The sequence below is a fragment of the Sturnus vulgaris genome, chromosome 4, assembly GCF_052056855.1.
Source record: "Sturnus vulgaris isolate bStuVul1 chromosome 4, bStuVul1.hap1, whole genome shotgun sequence".
Taxonomy (NCBI): Eukaryota; Metazoa; Chordata; class Aves; order Passeriformes; family Sturnidae; genus Sturnus; species Sturnus vulgaris.
The window spans coordinates 62,216,122-62,240,289 of record NC_142246.1 but is presented as its reverse complement, the minus strand read 5'-3'; the positions used below and the strand labels follow the sequence as shown (position 1 = coordinate 62,240,289).

At 40.9% G+C, this 24,168-nt stretch overlaps 1 protein-coding gene across 5 annotated transcripts in view; it reads right to left on the bottom strand.

Annotated features, from left to right (window-relative positions):
- DCLK2 (doublecortin like kinase 2) overlaps positions 1 to 23,891 on the bottom strand; it is a 79,784-nt gene extending 55,893 nt beyond the window's left edge. For 4 of the 5 annotated variants that reach the window (XR_015803366.1, XR_001403306.2, XM_014878980.2 and 1 more), the window contains exons 1-2: positions 23,279 to 23,702; positions 9,764 to 10,098 (exon numbers count right to left, since the gene is read on the bottom strand). Coding sequence is in view for 3 of the 5 variants with exons in the window: in XM_014878980.2 (XP_014734466.1) it covers positions 9,764 to 10,098; positions 23,279 to 23,687 (744 nt within the window). In the remaining 2 variants the exon portion in view is untranslated. Of the gene's footprint in view, positions 1 to 9,763; positions 10,099 to 23,278 lie in introns of all 5 variants that reach the window. The other variant, XM_014878979.2, reaches the window with a different exon arrangement.
- Positions 23,892 to 24,168: the final 277 nt, after the last annotated feature.

The window sequence follows — 24,168 nt, the reverse complement described above, 5'->3', positions numbered from 1 at the left end:
TGAGTTGAAAGTTAGAGATAAGAGGGGGAAAGCCAAGAAAAGCCAAATCTACCAGCCAAAAATCCAACTTTCCATTCATCTTACAAGTTATATTCCATCCTTTTTTGCTTTCTTCCTAAATAGTTTGGTTTCTTCAAGAAGCTTTTCATAAATCCAGAGATATCTTGCGCCATGTATGAGTAAATAAAGCACCAAATAAATATAAACAAAATAAATATTTAAGAACATGGCATAGACTGCGTATTTGCACAACAGGAAAAAAAAATTGTTGGCTCATTGAACAAGTGCTACAAGAACACTGACTTTTACTGCCTACACTGTAAACACTGAGTTATCACTCCCTCCTATGCAAAGCTTTCAATCTGCAAGCCATAAACAGGGTCACTATTCCTTTTAAGTGCTGGGAAGCTCTTTGCTTTTAAGAGCTGGCTTGTGTTGTTATTACTTCAATATTGCTTTTCCTTCTGAGTCTTCAGGTTTCTCTGTTTAAAGGTTCACTGTGAATTAATCAGCTAGCAATATTTTAAACATAAAAGACAAATATTCCTTTCCTCTCTCCAACAAACTGTTTTGTGTTTCCTGCCATTAATTTAGTATGGAACAGGACATTCTTTTTCTTCGTAACTGGTACAAATATGAAAGTTCATATTTTAAGATTTCAGTTGTGCTTCAGTAAACTTAAAGAACATTAGCTGATTACAGCCAAGCAAGAAGCAGCTAAAGATCCATCAACCTGACAACCCGAAGGCCAAATCCTAAAACTAGAAAGTCTTCTTACAGACTCCATTATGAACAGGAATGGAGAAAATTCAAGCTTGAAAACCTTTCATACATGGTTGGTAAACAGCTTTACACTGTAAGACGGAGCAAGACTCTTAAAGAAAATTTGCATGTTAAAGTGTTATAATGTACGAACTGTTTGCTGAAGGAACACAGGGTAATTTAATTACAGGAAGAAAATTTCCAAGATCTCAAAGTAATGAGGAACCTGTGACACAAATCCTAATCTGGCATATGACAGCTGCAGAATAAATTCAAAAGATTTTTACCAGACTAATTATCTGTTAATGGGCAGGCTCAGCGGGACATAACAAATTCCCAAGGTTTAGTTTCCAAGTCATGTGACCCAATCTTTAGCATGGCAGATGGCAGACAATGACTGCATACCGCTCTTTTATTCCAAGAGCTACACACTCCATTTCTGTAACCCACCACTGAAATTATTGTAATCATACATCAACAAAGATGCAACGCTACCACGGGTGACACCACGACTTCTGCAGCGATTGTTTGCCACACTGTGCAGCATGTCATTTTTATTAAGTGCTGTCAGCTCTTGGTGTGAGCAGACAAGAATTGAAATCCCAGTAGGATTTATCTTCTCTATAGATACACAAAGACTTCAGTAAGTTAGATGTTCACGTTTAACAGGACACACATGCTTGCTGTTAGCTAAAATATTAGCAATTTTTTTCAGTTGCCACGTTGTAATTTAGAAGTGCTGACTCCACACCGGGTTCTGATTTAATGTTCATTTTTAGAAATAATCTATTATTTTAACATCACGCTTCACCATCCTGCTAGTCTGAAGGCAATGAGTATTACTGATCACACCTCTAAACTGCACCTTGCTGAAAAAGATTAAATTGACACCCAGTGGACAGCAGCCATCACATTGCTAGTAACGTTACACCACAGCCCACAGCCAGAATTGTGCATCCCTGTGGGAAGGAAAGAGACACGTTCTCTTTTCTATCTGTACTGTATTCTGGGTTATTGATCTCCAGAAAGCAAGAATAGGACACAGGGGTTCCCCTGCTGTGACAAATTCTAAAGACCTTTGTTCCAGAGAGCCAAGTTTTCCAGTGCTAGACTGTGGCTGTTTTACATGGCATGACCTTTATTTTTTGCATATGCAACAAAGCTGAAAGGCTTCCTCAGCATTATTGTTCACTTCAAGTTAAACACACTCTTCTGAGATGACTCCCTAAGCATTCAAGGCTCTGTTTCTTTTTTAATCCTTTTTCTGCAGCACCTTCAGCATCACAATTTTTCTGCTTTGAAACAAAATCCTTATCATTTTCTTTTTTTTCCCCTTAAAAATATAATTGGACTGCTATTGTGATCCTCTGGCAACTGTGATAAAATTGTAAATACTCTCCAGGCTAAATCATAAACCCCATATTATCTGTCTGTGTACTTTGCACCGCTGCATGTAATGAAAATGCTTTGGAAAGTGTTCCATGACAAATATGTACAGAAAAGAGTTCTGTATTTTCATATTTAGAGTATTTTTCAGATTGCTGCAACTATGGGAGGGCAGGGTTAATTTCAGGTTGGTTTCTGACAAACACTTCCTTTCATATATAACTACAGATGGGAATATTTCTATGTCCATGAGGCCAAAATTATCTCCTGTGCTCGAGTGTGCTACTTCCTCCTTCCTTCTAGCAATAAATAACCCTGGCTCCCAGCTCCGAGCACACCAATTGGAAGTCGGACCAAAAATACCACGTAGTGGTGTCCACGGATGAATTCATTTCCTGCCATACAGACTTCCTCAAGATTAAAGCCACTTTAATTCTTTTGTTTTCAGTAAGGCTTGCAAGGTTTGTACCCCATACTGACTAGACATAGGCATCTGTCCAGAGCTGTTCTCTGATACAATTCCAGCACAAGCCCAACTTCCCTTAAATCACGTTTCACATCAAACATTAGAAGAGATTTGCTAGCACTAGGATAAAACTTACTTTTTTTAACTTCAACTCCTGCTGTTTGAATTCTGTGGGTTGCAAGTGTGTACACATGCATGCTTTAATATTAACAGGCATTCTAATTTTTATCTCCAGCTTAACAGCTCTTCCAAAGTGGTAGATCACCTTTATTTACCAATTCAGAAATCTTAGAGACTCTTGGACTCCAGTTATCTGCTGAAAAGAATAATAATAAAATCACCTCTCAGTTATTCTTATTTTTACAGTGACTATCTACCATTGAGTTCCACAGGATCTGATCTTGACTGTAAGCCTATTATTTCCTTTTCTAAACATAGGGAAGACACAGAAGTAATTTTCTTTTGCTGCTAGGGTTTTTTTTTTGTTAATTTTCTAAAAAAAACGTGTTGATTATCTTTCTATAGTGTCAGCTATCCATTTCCTTCAATCTTTCTTCATGGAACATGTTTCCTTACATCTTTTTATTTCTTTCTGGATTTCCATAATAAAGCTGCTCCTAGCTGGCATCATTGCATGGACTAGGACAGAGTGAAGTGGGCACCTGACACATACATCAGAAACAAGGTGATTGACTGTAATTTCCACATGGATGTTGGCTTTCCCCTCCTGTGCACAACCAGTGACACCATGAATTCGTCTTCCCATCTTCAGCTGTGATCCTTTACCACTCCAGCCAGAACTCCTTGTCGTTTCCTATCTGCATTGTTAATAACCAGTGTGTGTAAGATTACCCAACCTGCTTTGTCCTGAGCTGTTTCTGCAGTTTGTCAAGATTCTAATCTTCTGTTGCCCAGGTTTCCTGTAGCTCATCTGGATTTATTAAGCATATCCTCCATTCCATCTTCCAGGTCATTTCCAGAGACTCATACAGACACGGATCCATTGACCCCTACTCAATATGAAATTCCGGTTTGGCAGTGAGTCATCAATAACCACTCGGAACAACAATATTCCAACTGTGCATTCAGTAAGTAGTGCATTTTTTCTGGACCACGCTTCCCTAGCTGACTGATGAGAAAAGACAGCATGAAAAAAAAACTTATTTCAGATACAAAGAAGTAGCCACTATTGTTTTCTTCTCCTTGTCTCTCTCGCCAGTCAAGTAATTGATTCATAATTATGTATTATTAAAAAAAACCCCAACAAACAACAAAGAAGCCCCCAAACCTTCCAAAATCCCACCTCATGCACTCAGCTGAAGCATCCTGTGTTCAGAGCTGAACCCAAGCCAGCAGGCTCCCTGAACAGACAGATGCTGGGTCAGTGCCCTTCTGGCCTGTAACACACATAAAAGTGGCTGGACCAAACGTGAAGTTTTTCAACTTCCAGGTGGTTCCACTGCCACATATTTACTCAAAGAAAGGGAAATAATCCGACCAACCACCAGAAACTGATTCACAGTACTGCTCCATCAATTTTTTGCCCTGCAAGTCTGAAAGTTAAATTCATTTAGCTCACCCTTAGGGACCCACATCTCATCTAACGAACATCAGCTGTAAGACTATTACTCATACAGGACTCCTCTATACTGTTTTTCAGGGTTTCCCTATGCCCTGGAAAGTAATCTTGAGCTTTTCTACATTGGTTTCGTCTCAAATTGACCCAGTGAATGAGAAGTATGGCTCTTGACATCTAGTATGAGGTTTTTTCCTCCTCTGTATTGTGTGTATATTTTCTGATTTAATTTCACAGGCCACTTAGTTCCTATTGTCTTGAAAGATCTCTCTTTTGGAAGTTCCATTCTCTCTCTTTGAACACAATCTAAACATACCTTCTGGTATTTAGATTACATCTCCACAAAACATTTTACTGTTTCCACACATTCATAGTTTGTGGACTCACATCAGCTACAAAAATTCCAAACAAACAAACGACAGAACTCCAAACCAACAATATAAATGCCTCTTTTCAGCTGATAGTTCACTCTTACATTGCAGTGCTATCCCAGTCCTCCATCAAGAGGTCTCTGCTGGTCCTGTTCCCATTCTCTCATATGATGCTGCACACACCCTACTGAACTTTCATAAGCCAATGTAAAAACTCTATGTCCCCCTCTGTCCCACAACATAGGTAACTAACACTTGTGCAATTTCCCACAAAATAGGCAGATTCATATGCTTTTTCATGAATTCTGAAAAGCCTTTCTATCCAACATATCTATTCTTTCCACAGTTCTGTTGGCAATCATACCCACAGTGTCGAATCCCCAGTCACTCTACTGCAGCTTGGCAAATTGTAAATCGCTTTCTAAAAGTTGTCTCTACCTCTTGTGACCTTCAGCCTCTAGGATGAATTCAGGGACTATCATTATTCATCAAAATCTTGAAGTTAGCTGAGGAAAGACTCCTTGCCCACAAATTCCTTCTATGGGATCTGCAATGCAGAGAATCACTCTCTGCAGATGCCACCAACATTCCCCTGTAACAATATATAAGCCTTTTAAAGAGTTATGAGCTATGTGAGGGCTTAAGGATTTCTTCCCCTCATACTTGCAGATTAATGCAACATTTCAGCTTAAAATGATATTTCATATTTCAGCAGAAATAGAATAACAACAACAAAAAAACCACAAACAAACAAAAAACCTAGAGATCGTAGCATGAATTCAAACCTGTGCCATTTCCAATATATTTGTACAGTGTCTGTATTAGGTTAGAGTCTGAGATGCAAGATAAAAACTTGATTTACTTTGGTAGCTTTCAACTAGAAATCATGCCTGCTAACACTGAAGCAAGTTTCTATTACAGCTGCTTCTCAGCCTGCACTGAGATATCAGTGATTGATGCAACAGCACAATTAAATGACACAAACACACACAAAAAAGTACACATTTAGAGCCTGGTTCCTTAAGGAACATCCTCCTTCAGTAGGAGAGAATTGAACTAAAGGGAAATATTTGCCAAAAAGTACTTTAACACAATACAATTCTTTTAAAAAAAAATCATCTCATACAAGTAGGACTTTGCCAACAAAACAGAAAAATTGAAAAAAATTAAATTCTTATGTTCTAAAACTTCTCTCAGTACTAAACAGTAAGATCTCTACTGAGGTTAAGATTGTAGCAAAAATACTGTATCAATGGAAATTTTTGAGATCTGAATGACAAAAGCCTATCAAGAATATGGGGAAAATCTGTTACACTAATAAACAAAATCTCTCCTGCTCATGCCTTATTTTGCTTTCTGCCTTCTCTGATGGGTATTTTAACAGCAAAGCAAATGCAAAATTCAGTTTTCAAAAGCTATTTTTTCTATTAAGAGTTTTCGAATCTGTCACTAGAGAATAAAAAAATCACTGAGAAGAGAGCACAATGATGGATAAATACATCCTCATGTAGTAACTGTTTTCTTCAGCTACCAATTTACTTTTAATGGGCACTTCACAAAAAAACTTCATTACCAGAAAATTGGAGAACTTTTGGGTTCAGAGCTAGCCCCCAATCTACCTGTGGCCCATCAAAAAGGACCTTCAAAATAAGGCTAATTTTTGGTGCATTCTCACCATTTTGGCAATGGAGCACAGAAAAGGTGTCTCATCCACCTTTTCAATCCTGTTATGGACATTAATCCATGAAACTGCAACACACTGCAGGCTTAAAAAGTGTGAAGATTTAATTTTCTTTTTGTGTAAAATAACACAAGCTTCAGAGTTCTGTATGGTTTCTTGTGAGCTTCTCACAGGAAATCTCTCCCCCAGCTTACCCCACAGTTTGCAATGACTGAAGCTTGTTTAGCAGAAAAGAAAGAAAGAAAGCCTCTATTCTCTTCAGAGATAACCAAGGGTTAACTTCCCAACTGGAGAAGTTTCAGCCTGACTGTCCTTGCTTCACAGCAGGATAGTGACAGATTCCAGGAAAATGCAGCCAAGTAAGGAAAACACTTTGGTCAAGCAAATATATTAGGCAAACCTCAATGTCAGAAGCACAAAGACTGGAACAGCAGAAGCCTGCACTGCCAAGTTAAAGCCTAGTTACTTTTACAGAAATGTTTTTCTCACTTAAAAATAATCTTAACAATCCTAGGAGGTAAAAAAAAAAGTTGGCTGCTCAAAAGTTTTAAAGTAAGAATTAAGCCCAGCATCAACATAGCTCAAAGATAAACCTGTACCTCAGGCTGCAAAGCACTATTATGTTAAATTACAGCATTCATATGGAAACTGAAGATAAAAGGAAACCATGCACACATTATAAAATCTTACAATTAAAAACCAGATACTTGTCTGTGTTCACATGGAATAATCAAGGAAAATAGCCAACTCAGGTGTTAATCTCAGTATTGTCATCAAGATGTTGTGACAGTCAAGATCAATGAAGTCAGGAGAGTAAATAAAAACTCTTTTGAGGACATCCTTTCCGTTCTACTGGTTAGAAAGATCACTGGTTTTATCACCATTTCTTCCTACACATGAAATGGTTCTACTGCAATAAAGAAATCACACCACAAGTTAACAGAACAATGCATTCTCCAATCAAAGGATACACATTTTATACATGCACGTTATAATCGTCTGAATTTCAGCCCTATTTTCACATTAAACAGAAAATACAATCTAAACCTATTCACTAAGAAAAAAAATTTAAAAATATGTATTTATACAGAGATAAAAATAGGAAGGAGCAAGGAAAAAAATTAGAACCATGAGAAACATAAGAGCTACATTTATAGGAACATAGCCATTTACAAAATGCCTTTTTTTTAATGGTTGCCTTTCAAGCTGTGCCAACACTACAACGAACATAAAAGATCTGCCTCCCTAGCAAATTTAGAAGAATAAGCAATTACTACATTAGAGAAAATAGGCTCAGAAATTTCCACCAATTGGTATTTGGCAGCAAAGCAACTCTTTATGTGCCAAACCCCAAAAAGCCCTTCAGCACCAACCTCTACATATACTGGCAGTGAACAAACAAATTAAAAACAAAACCTACTGCTTCAAACTGGGGTTAGCCCTTTGCTTTGGGGAAAGTGAAATAAACAAAAAAATAAAACAAAACAAGAACTCTCCATCCTCCTAGGTAAGTAATAGAAGGCTTTTATTTTTGTCAGGGTGTTTGAAGTGATAGGTCTTCTCTTTGGAGCACTCCATCCCACAAGCTCTTAAAACACAGTTACACTCTGGTTGTGCAACAAAGGCTTATTCCCAAAATCTTTGGAAAAACACAATGGAAGGGAGGTTTCCACATTCCCTCACTGCTACTGCTGGAACAGTTTACACAGAGAGGCAGCAGCTCTCTGCAGTTCACAGTCAGAATTTGGGATTTCTCAACCCTGCCTGAGAACACTCCTACAGCTGCAGTCCAAGTTTGATGACTGCCTTTACCACAGAAGGGGAGGAGGAGCTACTGCAGCCAATTAAAATCATATTTTGGAATATTACCAATGACTGGTCATCCTCACCATGGGCTGAAGAGAGTAATCTTCCACCATGGGTGATGGCAACATGCGAGTAATGTATGTGATATTTAAATTTAACTACTTTTATTGATCCTTGATGCACTGCTGCATCTTCCACACCAATGCAGATGAGTGGTTTCTGCTGTTTTAACAATGCAAGAAGAGGTGAATTGAACTGACAGTCCTAGCTTTTGCAGTTTCCCTTACTGACTCTCTACTTGCTTGAGAAGACTAAAATCATCTGAGGCAGTGACAAAACACTTCATGGGCAGAAGAGACTAATTACTGCATAATAAATATCCTCAAAGCTATTTTATTTTGAATTAAATTAAACATGACAAACACTTTTCAGATGATCCTAGGAATGATTCTCTGTTAAGAAGTAGCATTAACAAATCTCATTTAAAATCAAACCTATTAGAAGAACTAGAGCACATCATCATGCTGCCACCAAACACTAAAATTTAAGAGTTTCAGTGATGCCTTTGCCTTGTTATATTTTCATCAAAACACAGAAGTTGTTCTTTTCACAAAATTCCCTGCAAGAAGTGTATCCAAGCACACACAACATAACCAGAGACAGAGCTCATATTGAGGCAATCTAAGCGCACTTATTCTGCCATACATTTGCTAGAAGCTTGCATCACAAAAAAGGTTATTAGGCATTAAACACTATAAAAATCTTTAAAATAAAAATACCCACATCTTTGAACACAACTGAAATTTTTATAATTACTTCATGCAGATGTGTAGGTATGCAGGTGTATATAAATACCTGTTGAGTGAGTAAGGATATTAATGTTTAGTCAACAGTACAAGAGTCTGGGTACCTGATACCAATGTGATCTACTCTGCAGCCTGTGTTGCGCTATTACTAAAGTCACAATGCTCTCAGAGTTCCACAGCAGTGTCAAATAGAAGTATTAGGTATCAAATTCCTGTTCTGTGAAGGGCTTAGTCATTAATGTTACTGATCTACACCAAGTGTTTTCCTGACACTTTAAACTGGTGCAGCAGAACATCCTGTGGGCCACTGCTTTGTATTTCTGTGCAAGAACACACACCCAACCACATCATTAACCCTGGCTGTGTTTTCACAGAGGTAAAACTAAAAGCAAAAAAAAGCAAGTTGCAAAGATGCCACTACCCTCCCAGAATGATTAATTTCAGATACAATTCTTGGCCTCAGCTCATGTCAGTTATTGCCTCTGGAAACAGCAATCTGTGGAAGTGCAATGGAAGGAGACATCAATATTTTTCTTAGACCACTCAGCCACTATGTGGTGGTCTGAAAACAGGAGCCTGCTTCTGAAAACACATAGCTGTCTGAACAAGTTCAAATGTATCAAGTAAACAGTATTACTTAATCAACAGTCACTTTTTTGGGCAATGCAAAAAGGCTAGCATAAAAAATAATTTGTTTTACTTGACTGTAAAGATCCACTTATTTTACACTATATACAATTCTAATTTTGTTGTGTGTATTAATACTTTAATAAAGCTTTTTAAAGTTGATTTTTTTTAAACTGCCACTATTCAGAAGCAGATTAAAGCATACACGATAATGAGAATTGAACTTATGAAAAACGGAGCATCTTAAGATTATTAGGTGGCCACAGCAGTTTATTCTCCTACCTGCTTCCCATCCAGTGTACAAAGTCTCTTGACTACACCCGAGTCTAACTTAATGGCTTCGGTGATGTCATTGAGGACCTGCTCGAAGGAGTGAGCCGTCTTCTTGTTCAGCAGAATCCTCACAGCTTTCCGTGGCTTCACCCCACTCCTAATCACAGTCACCAGTTTGGGCTTAATGAAATCCTTGCTCTCCTTCACCTCGCTCCTCGTGGCCGTCAGGGAGGTCAGGGAGCGGCTGGAGCCAGTCCTGATGTTCACACACCAGTTGGGGTTGACGTTCTTGGTGTAATCAACCTTGCGGAACGGCTCGTTGGATGCACACACGTAGCTCTCACCTGCAAGGAAGGCGACACGTTCACAGTTTAAGGGGGCTTGAGGCCACTTTGTCAATTTTAAAACTAAATAAAACACGAAAGAGGCAAATATTTCAGGAGTGATTCTCCTGTAGCTCAACAAGGAGCTTTCCACCCTCTCTCACAGAGTGCTTTCAGCAGGTTTCAAAAGAGCTCTGCTATAAAAAATAGGAGAAAGTTCAAGATATTTCACACATCTTTTGGATTTTCAGTCATTTCGCACTTGCTTAAACTACCTGTGGTTACTGTGCTGAAAAGAGAGAGAAAGGACAGCAACACACGTGGAACTCTTTGGAGGAAAAAAGGCCAACTTTATTGTATGGACAGCCAGTATTTAAAGTGTGTTACATGCATCTAGGATAGGACAGTAGCTCATTGGACAATTGGGAAAAACATCCTTGGGACAGTACCTCAGGATGTATCCCACGGGAAAGACACCAGGTGTTAATCTTTATTATGAATTCCACTCTGTTTTTCACCATGTTATCACCCTGGGACACTTCCTCTTTAACTGAAGCTGCAGTCAGCTTGTCAGCCTGGGAATGGACCTGAGAGTCAGGAGAAATCCAGGCCTGAAAAGGATTTCCAAGCTGTAATTCCCTAGCTCTCTAAATGTGTGTGTCCACACTACCTGAGCTCACAACACATGGCTTTAAGAGCATTCTCCTACAACAAATATCCAGGTCCTCCCTTATATATGCCTCAAACACGTACTTCAAGATACATACACCCATGTCTATGTTTAATTATTTTACAACAGCAAGTTTTAACAGAATAAATTTAAGCACCTCAAGACCCTTACCCTGAAAGGCACATTAATCTGCCAGGAGTTACTGCCTTTCTACCAAGGACACACATTTGAAATGCATTCACTTTAATATTTTTTAGACTAATGAACACCTGTCGAGGCCACAAATGAGTCTTTGAGAGTATGGGAGTACAATAGAAAATCTAAATTTCCCCATTTTTCTCTCCTACTTCAAAGCTGTTTTGTGGGGTTTTTTTTGTTTGGGTTTTTTGTTTGGTTGTTTTCTAAAAGAAAAACTTCTTGGTGCTTAACACTACTCTTTTGACACCTGACAGCAAATTTCAAGATGTAAACCATGACAAAGGACATCTTTAACTGTGAGTTATTTGTGCAACCCACATCCTTGGGGTGTCACAAAATGACATCCCAAGACATTCTTGAAAGGGCAGAGTATTGCCAGAAGGATGAATTGCAAAGCATTCAAAACTGACCGAATACACCATTGCTCCAGACAGAAGAGCTACCTATATCTTATAAAGCTTACCCTATTCTAAAATTAAAGCTATGCAGCCAAAGTCACTGGTGGAAGAAACCAAACTCACTTCTAACATGCACAGCAAGATGAGTAAAGAGTAAACATACATCTAGGGCACAGAACTGTAGGAGTTACAAAACGTATGCCTACATTTAGATACACACTAGAAAACTTTCAAACAACACTTTTACTTTCTAAACTCTAGTTTGGAGAGCTGATTTATCCCAGAAGTTGTAGAGTTTATTCTAAAAGCAAGATACTAAACGACTTTCAAAGCCCTGAAGAATTACCATGAGCTGAAAGACTTTCTTGTTTATTTTCCAATACCAATTACACTGCTTTGTAATTTACTTTGTATTTAGACGTTCTTGAAAGTCTACTTGCTGTATTTGAAAGACGAGAGACTATAATTAAGCCAAGTTAACAATGATTTTGTTTGGGAAATTCTGGCAGCCAGTTCTACCTCCACAAACATCACTGGGACTGTATTCTACGCAGGTACCAGGAAACTGGGGCTAGATTCTGTGGCTGCCACTGCCCTGCTTGTACTCCTCTCTTCACTCATCCCCATCATTCCTCCTCAGTCATAGATCAAGTGGTGCACAAAACAAACTGATACACACAAAACTGGACTCCTCCTCTTTCCCCCAAAAAATTAGCTAAGAGAAAGCAGGTGTTTTCAGCACACAAATTCCTTGACAAAGAGCTGCATGCTGCAAATCTGCACCAATTTACAGGTAGGAGAGAAAAAGAATCCCAGATTCCACACAGCTTTGTAAGCACTGGGATGTCTAGAAGCTTATTCTGCCCCAGAACTACACATTAAATTGTAAGAAGTCTCCAAGAAATCTGATTTTTTCAAACCTGAGCAAGACATTGGAGGAGATGACTTCAGAAAGTCCCTTTCAAATGAAGAGATCCTATGATTTTAAAGATGAGCACCATTCTCTTTCAACAGCTGTTTCCATCATCTATCCTGTTATCACAAAACAGATGAGATATTCAAGTTTTGTGGCAGCAGCTCAGCTACACCAGAAAGCAAAGGTTTCCATCTGTACATCCTCTAACACTAGATTCCAAGCACTAAGCTTGTTGTCTGAACAATTGCCAATAAGTCTGCCTCCAAACTCAGTGCTGCCAAATGAGAGGCACCTCAAGAAGCTGGTAGCTGTAATTCAAACCAATCATCATTACTAATGATACCTGCTCATCATTTTGTTATTCTCCCCTCTCCAACCACCTTCCTACACGACACAGAACCTCAGCATAGTGGAACTCCAGACTAAACACCACAGAGCCACCTGCTCGCTCCACTCAGTGGGACAGAAAATGAAAATAAAACTCATGGATTGAGATAGAGACAGTTTAATAGGGAAACAAAAGCCACAGGGGGAAGCAAAGCCAAACAAGGAATTTGTTCACCACTTCCCCAGGACAGGCAGGGGACTCAGCCACCTCCAGGAAAGCCAGGCTCCATCATGGTAATGGTGGCTTGGGAAGCCACATGCTGTAACTGAATATTCCTCCTCTTCCTTCTTCTTCCCCCAGATTTATAAACTGAGCATGATGTCATATGGTTTGGAATACCACTTGGGCCAGTTGGGGTCAGCTGTCCCAGCTGTGCCACCTCCCAGTTTCATTTTCCCCCAGCCCACTCACTGGTGGGATGGTGTGAGAAGCCAAAAAGCCCTTGGCTCTGTGTGAGCCCTGCTCAGCAATAACAAAAACATCCCCCTCTTATCAACACTGTTTCAAAAACAAATACAAACCATAGCCCACAGAAGCTGCCATGAAGAAAATTAACTCTATCCCAGCCAAAACCAGCACAAAATCTTAGGACAGTCTTGCCAACTGTGTGCAAGAGTTTAAAATAAATTCTGTGAACTACCTCAAAATTCACCAACATCGAGCACATTCAGAATTATCCAACTCAAAACCAATGCACTTCCTAGACCATTAAAAAATCCCAACAATGCACACAAAGTAAATCAAAGTTAAATCTCAGGGCTGAAATTTAAATTAACAAAGTTAAAAAAAAATTTAGGCTACTCAGAAACAAGAGTCTCCAAGTGAATTAGTTGCTTTACATAAAGTAAAGGTAAAGGACAAAAGGTCCCTTTGCTCAAGGATTTATCACAGAAGAGTTTCAACAGGCATGCTGGCTTTGTCTTTTACAGACTCATCATCATAAACAGAGCATCTTCTTTGTGCTATCATGGAATGTGATCTATTATCTGTCACAGCTGTACTACAGCACCCTATAGAACAGCAGAAATTGTCCTCTTATAAAATTTTCAGTCAATAATTATCCAAAAGGTTCTATATTTCTTTAAGACAGCAGTGTAAAACTTTCTGTCTACTACTGGTTCCCTTGCTTGATGGATGACTAAAATTTTTTATTATCTCAAAGGGTTGCAATGCAGATTTCTTCTTGTTACCTCTTTTCCTTTAAGCAAGTTAAAATAATGTTATAGCTTAAAAGAGAGAATTTCAAATTATTTGTTTCAGCTGCATTTAGCCAAGCCTGAAGTTGAAGCACAAACTATTTTAGCTAAAAAAATAAAAAGATAAAATCTGCCAAAATTAATTGAAAATTTCCTATAATTGGCAGATACAGGAAAGTCTAATTACTTGAGAATATAGTATATTACAGATTGTTTAGTAAGTGCTCTAAAGTCCATACCTGCTTTCATATACCAGACATAGAAATAAAGTTAAGTAACACAAGTTTCACATGGAAAATAGATTTTACTACTACACCTGCAAGGCAGGCACATATGGCAAGACTAGAACAAGGGCTGTAAGTGAGAAAACACATTCACTGAGTGATTTGCTTGTTTCATGACTTTAAGACAAAGGATGAAGTTTAAAAATTACTACTTAAATTTCTAAGTATTTTACCACAGCCAGAACTTCACACATGATTTCTATTTAAAAACTTGAAAAATACTAAAAAACCACCAAGAAACAGTATAATTAGGAAGCCAATTGCTGCTCTCTGGATAAAGAATGGTTCTCTAAGAATGAGTTAAACATTTATTTGTTTGACAGGGGCACACAACTCACTACCTATCAGATGAAAATATGTAAGAAAAGAAACGGCAGGGGTAACTTAAATCATACCTATAAAACTAACTCCAGGAAACTTTCCTACAGAATGGTGTATTTAAAAGCGTGCCTGAGAAAATATCATCTCTTGATAAACAACATTAATAAAGGTGTGCTGTTGTTTAAATTATTTTAGCCATCCTCCAAAGTAGAAAATGCACTTATGTATGTCTATCTGGAAGAACCATCATGTCATTTGTAGAATTATTATCTCCTTTTTACATTAATTTTTTTATAGGTAAGAACATGAAAATGTAATATTGTATATCATATTTGCTCACAGCTTTCATGTATGACCTGATTTTAAATCTGCTTGGGATTAATTCATGTATAAATACACACTTCTGATCATCTCCACAATCTTCCAGAAAACTAATATTTGTAAAGTACAACATACAATACTTGATTTTTGAGGGGGTCTAAAGGGGTTGAATTACTCAAATCAATTTCAAATGCTGTTCATAAAGTAACAGATACCTTTATAGTTAAAAATCACAAACATAAATAAATTTGACTGTTTCACTGACTGCCTTGAATGTGATTTTTCATGTGAATAACCTAAATACATATTATCCCAAATACAAAGGAAATCTTTTCTGAGACTTTAGTGGCATTTTGATCCGGCTGTAGTTTTTTTTTTCAATTTCTTTTTGCAGCTGTACATCTACCTGCCCTAGAAAGTTGACACAACTCCAAAAAGAGGCATAAACAATAATTCAAATATTTACACTGCTGATTTCAATATGGTCAATTTTATGGTTTGAAGACCACTTTCCTCTTATAATTTCAAAATATTTTAAAGCTAATGCACACTAGCTTTACCTAGCACAGAGTCATAGCAGTTACATTATGGAAAGTTAATAAGTCTTCAGCTTACAACACTGGCATTAGCATGAATCCAGCTCCCCAGGTTTCAGAGCAGAGCATGAATTTAGTCACCAATATTACACTGAGATTTGCAGGTAAAGAAACACAACATAGGGTAATAAAGCAGGAAGATCTATTAAGCAATGCTTTCTCCTTTTCATTTAGATGCAGTAAATATGCAATTCCAGACGTAGGTGACATCTGGGACTCTTGAGCCCAGCCAAACTATTCCACAGCAGAAAGCTCAACCAGGCTGCAGAGCAGTTTTGGCAGAAGTCTGAAACCTCCTTATAAGTTCACAGCATAATTTCAACAGACCGTATGTGCCATCCATCCCATGATTCATGACAGTACCCAGAGCAAGCTAAAAGTGCCAGCTCTTCCATGAAGAAATCCTGCTTCCACCAAAAACTCCTCAAATGGGACATATGCTTGCTTAAAAGGAGACATATCTGCTGATATTTTGGGTCACAATATAATCAGCAAATGGTGTAAGTCTACTTCTGATTTTCCAAGTCTTATTAACAGCAGAAAATCAGCTATAAGAACAATAGGCAATAGGAATATTGCCTATTGACAAGGAAACATTACCCACTTCTCAATAATTCAGCTGCACTGAATTAATAACCAGGTGCAATATCCCTGAAACAAGTTGCTGTGTAAATGGTTTAAGAACAATGTAAAAGGATTCCAGTTTCAGACAGTCAATAGTCTGAACACAACGCTTGCCATTCCTTCAGAAGAGGAAAATACAGATGAACACAGAGAATGGAAAAAGAGAAAACAAGACTACAATGCTCAGTCTGACTGACAAATAGCCATAGGTGAGCAGCTGCCTCAATACTGGTTTGCTTTCTTAGAAGCTCATCCACAAAGTTTTTCATTTGCCATCTATTTCTTCAACACCAATCCTCAGGAAATGTGCCCATCTCACCTTTCAAGATAATAATGCATGGATTAAGGAGAAAAGGGTTAATAGATGAGGGGAAGGCTGTGGATGTGTCTATCTATATGTAATAAATCAACTGAGAATTCATTTTCTCCATGCAGAAAAGCCCATTCTATATTCACACAACTTATTTTACACAGTTTTTACAGACCTCATGTACAACTCTAATTGGTTAATAGTTTTCTTGTCAATTAACCTGTTGGTTAGTAAAAGGTATTTTACTTGTCTGTCCAATTTCTCTATTCTTGGTTAGTTTACATATTTTGTTCACTGATTCCCATGAGACAGATTTCTTGTTTATTGCAGGTGCAAACAGTTCTCTTACCAGAATAGCTTGTTGTGCTAATTGTTTTCATACTTAAGATTGTTTTCACACAGGAACTTGCAAGCCACTTAGCTGCACATAGAAGAAGTGACAAGCTAGCTATTAATTTAACAGAGAGCAAGGACTGATTTTTATGAGGCCTTTCTTTTGTAATTTACCTACCTGACTGCAACATATCTAGACTTTAGTAAAGTGTTTGATGCCACCTGCCACAGCATCCTCCTAGAAAAACTGGCTGCTTGAAGCTCCGGTGGGTGGACTCTCCCTCCAATGGGTAAAAATCAGGCTGGATGGCTGGGCCCAGAGCACTGTGGTGAGTGGAGATAAATCCAGCTGGCAGCTGGCACCAGTGGTGTTCCCCAGGGCTCCACCTTAGGCTGGTCCTGTTTAACATCCTTAGGGATGATCTGGACACAGGGATCAGGGCACCCTCAGGAGCTGGGCAGGAGACACTGAGCTGGGTGGAAGTGCTGATGTGCTCAGGGGATGGGAGGCTCTGCTGGAGACCTGGACACACTCCATCAGTGGGCTGAGGACACAGCTGCAGGAGGCTCAAGAAGGTGAAGTGTCAGGTTCTGCACCTGAGCCATGCAGTGATACAGGCTGGGTGAGGAGTGGCTTGGGACACAAAGGGACACCTGGAGTGCTGGTTGACAGCAGCTGAACCTGAGTGTGCCCAGGTGGCCAAGAGAGCCAATGGCACCCTGGCCAGGATCAGCCAGCAGGACAGGGGAGGGGCTGCTCCCCTGTACTGGGCACTGGTGAGGCCACACCTTGAGTGCTGTGTCCAGTTCTGGGACCCTCGCTTTAAAAAGGACATTGAGGAGCTGGAGCACGTCCAGAGAAGGGAAACAAGGCTCAAGAAAGGTCTAGGAAACATGTCTTGTGAGGAATGGCTGAGGGGGCTGGGTTTGTTTAGTCTGGAGAAGAGCAGGCTGAGGAGGGTCACCATGACTCTCTCCAAGTCCCTGAAAGGTTGGAGGGAGGTGGAGTCAGTCTCTTCTGCCATGCCTGCAGTAAGAGGAATAGAGGAAATGGCCTTAGGCTGAGACTGGGGAAATTCAGATGAGATATTAGAAAAACATCTTTTCACTGTTAAGTGGTTTGGCCTTGGAATAAGTTGCCCAGGGAGATGGTGGAGCCACCATCGTGCAGGTGTTTAAGATTTGGATCTGGTGATAGGGTGAAATGGTTTAGTGCTTACAGAGGCAGTGCTGGGTGGATGGTTGGACTGGATGATCTCAAAGGTCTCTTTCAACCCTTTTATTTTATACCTCTACACGAATTCTTCTAAATTCACCCATGCAATATTAGGTACTAATGAAAAAAGTAGGAAGCATCCTGCCCTTTGGCATCACAAGTGTGATACACTCAGTTTTGAGGGAACACAGCTGCCTGACCATTTGGGGCTCTTCACAGCATAAGTTTTGTGAGCCAAACCTAACTGATAAGCATTTTAAAAATAGCCTAGAAATATTCACCTTTTTGTCCTTAAAAAGTAGAGACCACTAAAGAAATACAGGTATCTAGTTTTCCCTTGCATTAGGTTAGAAACCAACTGTAGGTATGCCACACAGTGAGCAATGAAAGGAATAAATAGAGTGTATAACAAAATCAAAAATCCTCAGTAGGGATACTTGAAATGAAAGTATCTGAATAAGGTTTTCTGGCTTTTTTTTTTTTGCAATAAAAATAACCACTATCTCCTGAAAGTTACATAAAGGATCACTTTTTAAACGTCACTCTGCTCAACAGAGAATACAGCTGACAGGTAAAAACATCCCTAGGGAGGGAAAACAGTTTATATATTTTTGAGGCATGTGTTCCCCTATGAATCCCATAGGACAGGACAGATATCTAGATAGATTTCACCTATTCATCTTATGTTCCTTGGCTTCTTCGGGTGCAACTCTTCAGCTTCAAAGGTACAAAAAGCTGCTTATTTATACAGCAAGGTAGTTTTTAGGGCTACTGACCTTCTTTCTAACTTTAGCAAACACAGCAGAGTACCCTTTCCGTGTTCTGCAACACAAAGCCAAGCAGATTTCCGGAACAGTGTATTTACAGCATATATGACTGATCTAAAAATAAAACAACCCCTTTTATGAAGGATTGGGTTATTTCAATTTCTCTTTCCTTCCTTACTTTGAGCAACTTCCCTTCTCATCAGTTTCTTACAATTCACTTTCATATCACCTTTAATAACCCTGTGTAAGTCACGATCTTTCCTCATCTACAGCACTCAGAGTTCCCCATGCACTTTTTAAAACCTGTCATGACAACCAGGATTTTAGCAGATCACTAACTGTTACTAGTTCTCTGATTTTATTTAGACACAAAGAGGTTCAGATTACAGCTTCCTACAGGCTTTCACAGAATCAGACAACAGCTGAGGTTGGAAGAGACCTCTGGAAGTTCAACCCCCTGCTCAGGCAGGGTAAAAGCTCTCAAAAAACAGTCAATGCCAACCTGGTATCAAACACATCTGACACCATGTGCCTTCTTCACAGGAAGTAAATAACCCTTTTCAGGTAAACTAGAATTTCTTCAGCCCTGAAACTAGGAGATGGATGGTGGTGGAACTATTTTATTTAACTTGGAAGTTAGCTAAGAATTACATCCACGTTTCACATCCACACCCCATCGTTCCAGAACTGTGGCATTACAGTGATTTGAACACTTATTTGGAAGAATATTCTTTCAGTGTTTTTTAATCCTTCTTTCATACCCTTCTTTGTTCAACTTGCTACATTTGCCTCTTTTTTTTTTTAAAGCATTACAGCTTCTGGCTCTAGCACAGGAGGGTACCTTTTAGAACAAGAAAAATACAAACTGCCTGCTTGGTGTTACCATCTGCTTGCCCTGACAAGAGAAAAGATATTCTTGACTTAATACAACAATGCACACGAACTAAAGTCGCAAGTACTTTACGTGGGATTAAAATGTAACATGCAGTAACAACAATGGTCTAAGGCAGAAAAAACTTTGATTGTTCAGCACCTCATTTAAAAACACATTCTCTTACTCTGTATTAGTGAGGCAGAGCTCATTTCTGTAAATCAGATATTGCCCTGTGCTGTGTGTCCTGTCCATAAGGACTGCCCTGTCCTGAACCTTCCCACCTCCTGGCCAAAGTCTTCCCTGCAGATGCCTGTTGATTGTGTGCACAGCCATGCAGACAAAACTCCTGACATTTTATAAAGGACTGTATTAATTAAGCATTGTTGTTGAATGAACAAAGACTCAGCCATTTTTTTTATGGAACTAGAAGGATTCCCATTAGATGCAAAATCAACACTACATCTCTTTCCAGGAATAAAGTCTACGCTTGCTTTCATCTCCCAGAATCCAAAAACAACTCCCAACTTTGCAGCAGACCTTTACAACTGGGATTCTCCACGTCCTTCATTAACAAGACAATGAAAGCAAAGAGACAGAGCATGACCAACATCCACATAAAACACATAGCTCAGGACTAAAGAGCTGCACAGTTCTATTCTTCATGTGTCATGCTTTAGGAAGCCTACATTTTCAAGGGAAACTGAAAGAAATAGACAAACACTTAAATAGCTAACTCTGGTAGAAAATAAAAATTCATCTACTATTCAATATTTGATATTGAAGGGCAAGTATAAAATTACACATGGAATATCACATTCTAGAAGAAAAAGGAGTGTTATGTCTGAGAGTAAAGCTGGAAGAAAGAAAACCATAAAAAAGTCATAATAGTCCCAGCCCCCACCTCCTCTCTGGATCTGCCTGCTCAAACAGATCAGGAGCAGACAATGAAATTCTTCCTTCCTTCCTCCCATTCTAAGAAAACAGTGAAAACTGTCAAACTCATAAGCCATAATGTTTCCTAATCTACAGGGCTGAGAATATAAATTATATTTGCCTCTGGCTAGTCCAGCAGAGCATGCTTTTTTGATTGTCATATCCAGCTAAGAAAAACAATATGCTTCATAAAATGGAGCTTCTATTTTTCACTAATAAACATGATCTGGTCCAATTTTAACTGGCTGAACCCACAACAGCAGTATTTCATATCCCTCAGTATGTCTATGCACTAGTTCTTTTTCTCTTAAAAATGACAAACAGTAAAACAGATTGCCAAACACAGACAAACTCAAAAAAAAATTTATCAGTGACTCAACTCAGCTCATTATGATACAGAATTTGATGCTGCCAGCTTTTATATCCCAGATAGATAAATAGCAAATAAGCCTTAAAGAGATTGTCCTGTACTGGGACATGTCACTGTCCAAGATCTACACACACAGGCTGGAGCTGAGGCAGGTTTAATGCAGATCTTGCTGGCTTGGCAAGGTTTGCTGAGCACTCACCTTCTGCTCACTGCAGAGATCTGCCACTACTGAACCTGAACTGCTGTGACTCCATGTCCCAGTTCAGGAACACTGGGAAGGTGCCAAGAGAGCAGCGAGCTCGGTATTGCATCACGCAGCCATGGCCCGTCTGGTGCTCAGCCTGTGGCTGGCACACACTACAGCACTTTAGTTTTATTTTCCTTTCTGAAAATACCAAAAAGCAATACAGCAAAATACCATTCAAAACTACTTCTGGTGCTTCTGCAGTTCAAGATTTACGTCAACACCAATATTGGTATATTTACTCGACAGCAGAAATTCAAGTTTGCTGGGCCGTAACCATGAGAAATAAAGAAAATGAAGCCAATCAAACCTCTTCCAGCACCCTCAAGAACAAAACAGCTGGCAAAAAACTCAAGTTTGAAGGAATGATAGATTCACTACTTGTTTGCTGTCCTTTCCTTCCTATATATACTTTTCTTTCTCTGTGTGGTGATTAATCTTACAGTGGTCATGGATAGGTGACTAAGTACTTGGCATTCTTTTCTTCCCCCTTTTATTTCATTGAGAAAGCATGGAAGTGGCATTTTGACTGTGACATTTATTTTGCTTCATTCTTCCAGTGAAGAGCCCCGACAAAGGTTATGCTTCCAATGAGTATTTGAAGAGACAAAGAGTAAGTTTTGCTCTCAGTTATTAATTTCCAGTTGTAAGACTACATAGTGCTGTCCAGCAAGTAATTGTCTTCGTTTTAAAGATAAAAAAATCTTTAAATCATAAAAGCTTAATACCATTCCTGCTGCAACATTTCAAATGTCACCCCATGTTATTGCCAGTTTCATCTCCTTTCCCTTCTGTCACCACTTCAGCATATCATATTTTTAAGGTATCTCTAAATTAACCACCAAATCATGAAAGTTTTTTTACTTACTTCACTTCTTTTATCACCACAGGGTCAGCATTTCACTCTACAACCACTTCATATTTCCTCAGCTGTCACTGTAAAACAGCCTTGTAGTGGATCACAGAAGTCCTCAGCACTGTGGTGCTGTCAGGAAATGCCCTTCCATCTTTTTTTGAGGGAGGCCCATTTGGTACAGCAAATTCTGTACCCCCTCCCTTTCTCTTCCATGTTGTGAAGCAGCTGGTCCCTAACTCCCAGTGCCCTGACTGATGGATCAGATAAAGGTCTTCAGGTTCCCTTTCCCATCCAATTCTCCAGGTGTCATTCAGCACTGCTTTGAAAAGGAAAGCTTCCAAGCCAAAGCTCAGAGGATAGGAAAGCCTAGGAAGCAGGAGGCATTGGAAGGCCTACAAAAATCCCAGTTCTTCATTATTGCAAACCAGCTACACCTGGCACACAGAGTCACAGGGTGGAAGACTGCAGTGGCTGATGTATTAAATACTTGAGAACAACCATCAAGTGCAAATTCACCACGAACCTCTCAGTGTGCACTTGGGAAACAGGCAATGCTGAGCTTAAACTGAATTTTAAGACATTATGTGAAAAGCCTGGGGAATTCTGCTCCTCATTCCGATAATGATCGCTCCCCACAAACAAAGGGCATGAGTGTCATTCACAAAACAATACTTCTGGCCCCATTTCGAGACAGTCAAGCGCTGCTCCGTTGCAAGATTTGCAAGGTCTACGTAACCTTAGCAGCTAAGTCCCATTATGAAAAGCTACTTAGGAACAACTCTGGAATACATCTGATTCTATAACATGCTTTTGAAAGTCAGGCAAGGTAGGTAATTCCCTCTGTTAATACGGACTCTGGCATGGACCACATTTGAAACTAGGACTTTACACCTGTTAGTTTTAATAAGCGCTAGCGTATATATACCCTTTTTCATAGCACTGGGGCTTCCTCTCTGAAGGCTGAAGCCGCCAGTCAACTGTGAGTCAACAGTGACACTTACAGAACCAAATGACAGCGTTTCCCCCTCTTAAAAATGGAAGGTAACCAAGAACTTTACAGTTCTTGCAGATGAAAAGAGCACCTGCTGCTGAACTACAATTGGAGTCGAGCCCAGCGCATGCAGATGGCAGCACTCGGGGGGACGGGAGAGGATTGGAAAAACGGGGCCCTACGGCCCTTCACAGCAGCGGGCACCCCCGGCCACTTGCCCTTACGGGGCAACCTTGGCCACTTGCCCTCACGGGCTCTGCGGCCGCCAGTTTTCAGCAAGGCGACCTCTCCGCTTCCATCCGTGCAGCGACCGGGAAGCTCGCCCCTGGGAGCGCCCGCCAGCCACCACCAGGTCCCACGGCCACCTCCAGCCGGCCTCTGCCATCCCCCCTCACCTTCCACCAGCTCGTCCAGGCTGGTGAGCTTCTTGCTGCCATCGATGGTGTAGATGGTGCGGACCCCCTGGGGCAGGTTCACGTTGTCCGACAGGGAGCGGGTGAGCTCCACCAGGAGGGCGTCGAAGGAGCGGAAGCGGTCGGGGGAGATGGCGTACACCAAGCCCTTGAAGTACCTGTCCCCGTTGCGGTAGAAGCGGGCTTTGCGCGCCTTCTTTTCGGAGCTGAGCGCCTGCAGGGTGCGGGTGCGGTAGAGGCTGCAGTGCGCGCTGTGCGCCGGGCTGGGCACCAGCCCATTGCCCCGCGGCCCCGCGCCCGACCCGGAGCCTCCGCGCCTCGGCCCGGAGCGCTGCTGCCGCTTGTCCCGCTCCTCGAAGTGCTCCAGCTCGATGCTCCGGCTGCTCGCCATGGGGAGCCGCCTGCTCGCCCTCCCAGCTCCGCTACGGGCTGCTACGCCTGCCCGCCGCGCTCGCAAGGGCTCGGGCCGCCTAACAGAGCATCGCGCCCGGCCGCTGTCGCCGGGAGGGCTGCGGCTGAGCGCGGCGCCCGACCTGCCCCGCCACCGCAGCCGCCGCTACCCGCTGCTGCGCCCGCGGCCGCGCACAAAAGCATCCCTCCCCAAAAGCATCCCTCCCCTCGGGGCCGAGCGCGGCGCTCCCCGGCTACGGGCGATGCCGGGGGCCGAGCGAGAGGCTGGCAGGAGCCCCGCGGCCGCGCCCCCGCGCCGTGCCCATGCGGGCTCGCACAATGCGCGGGTGCCCTGCTCAGCGCCTTCCCTCCCTGCTGGCTCCGCCGGGCAGCGGCGCCGGGGCCGGAGCGCCTGTTCCGGCAGCTCCGACTGTGCTCCCGCAGCGGGAGCAGCGGCTCCGCAGCCTCCCGGCTCCCGGCGG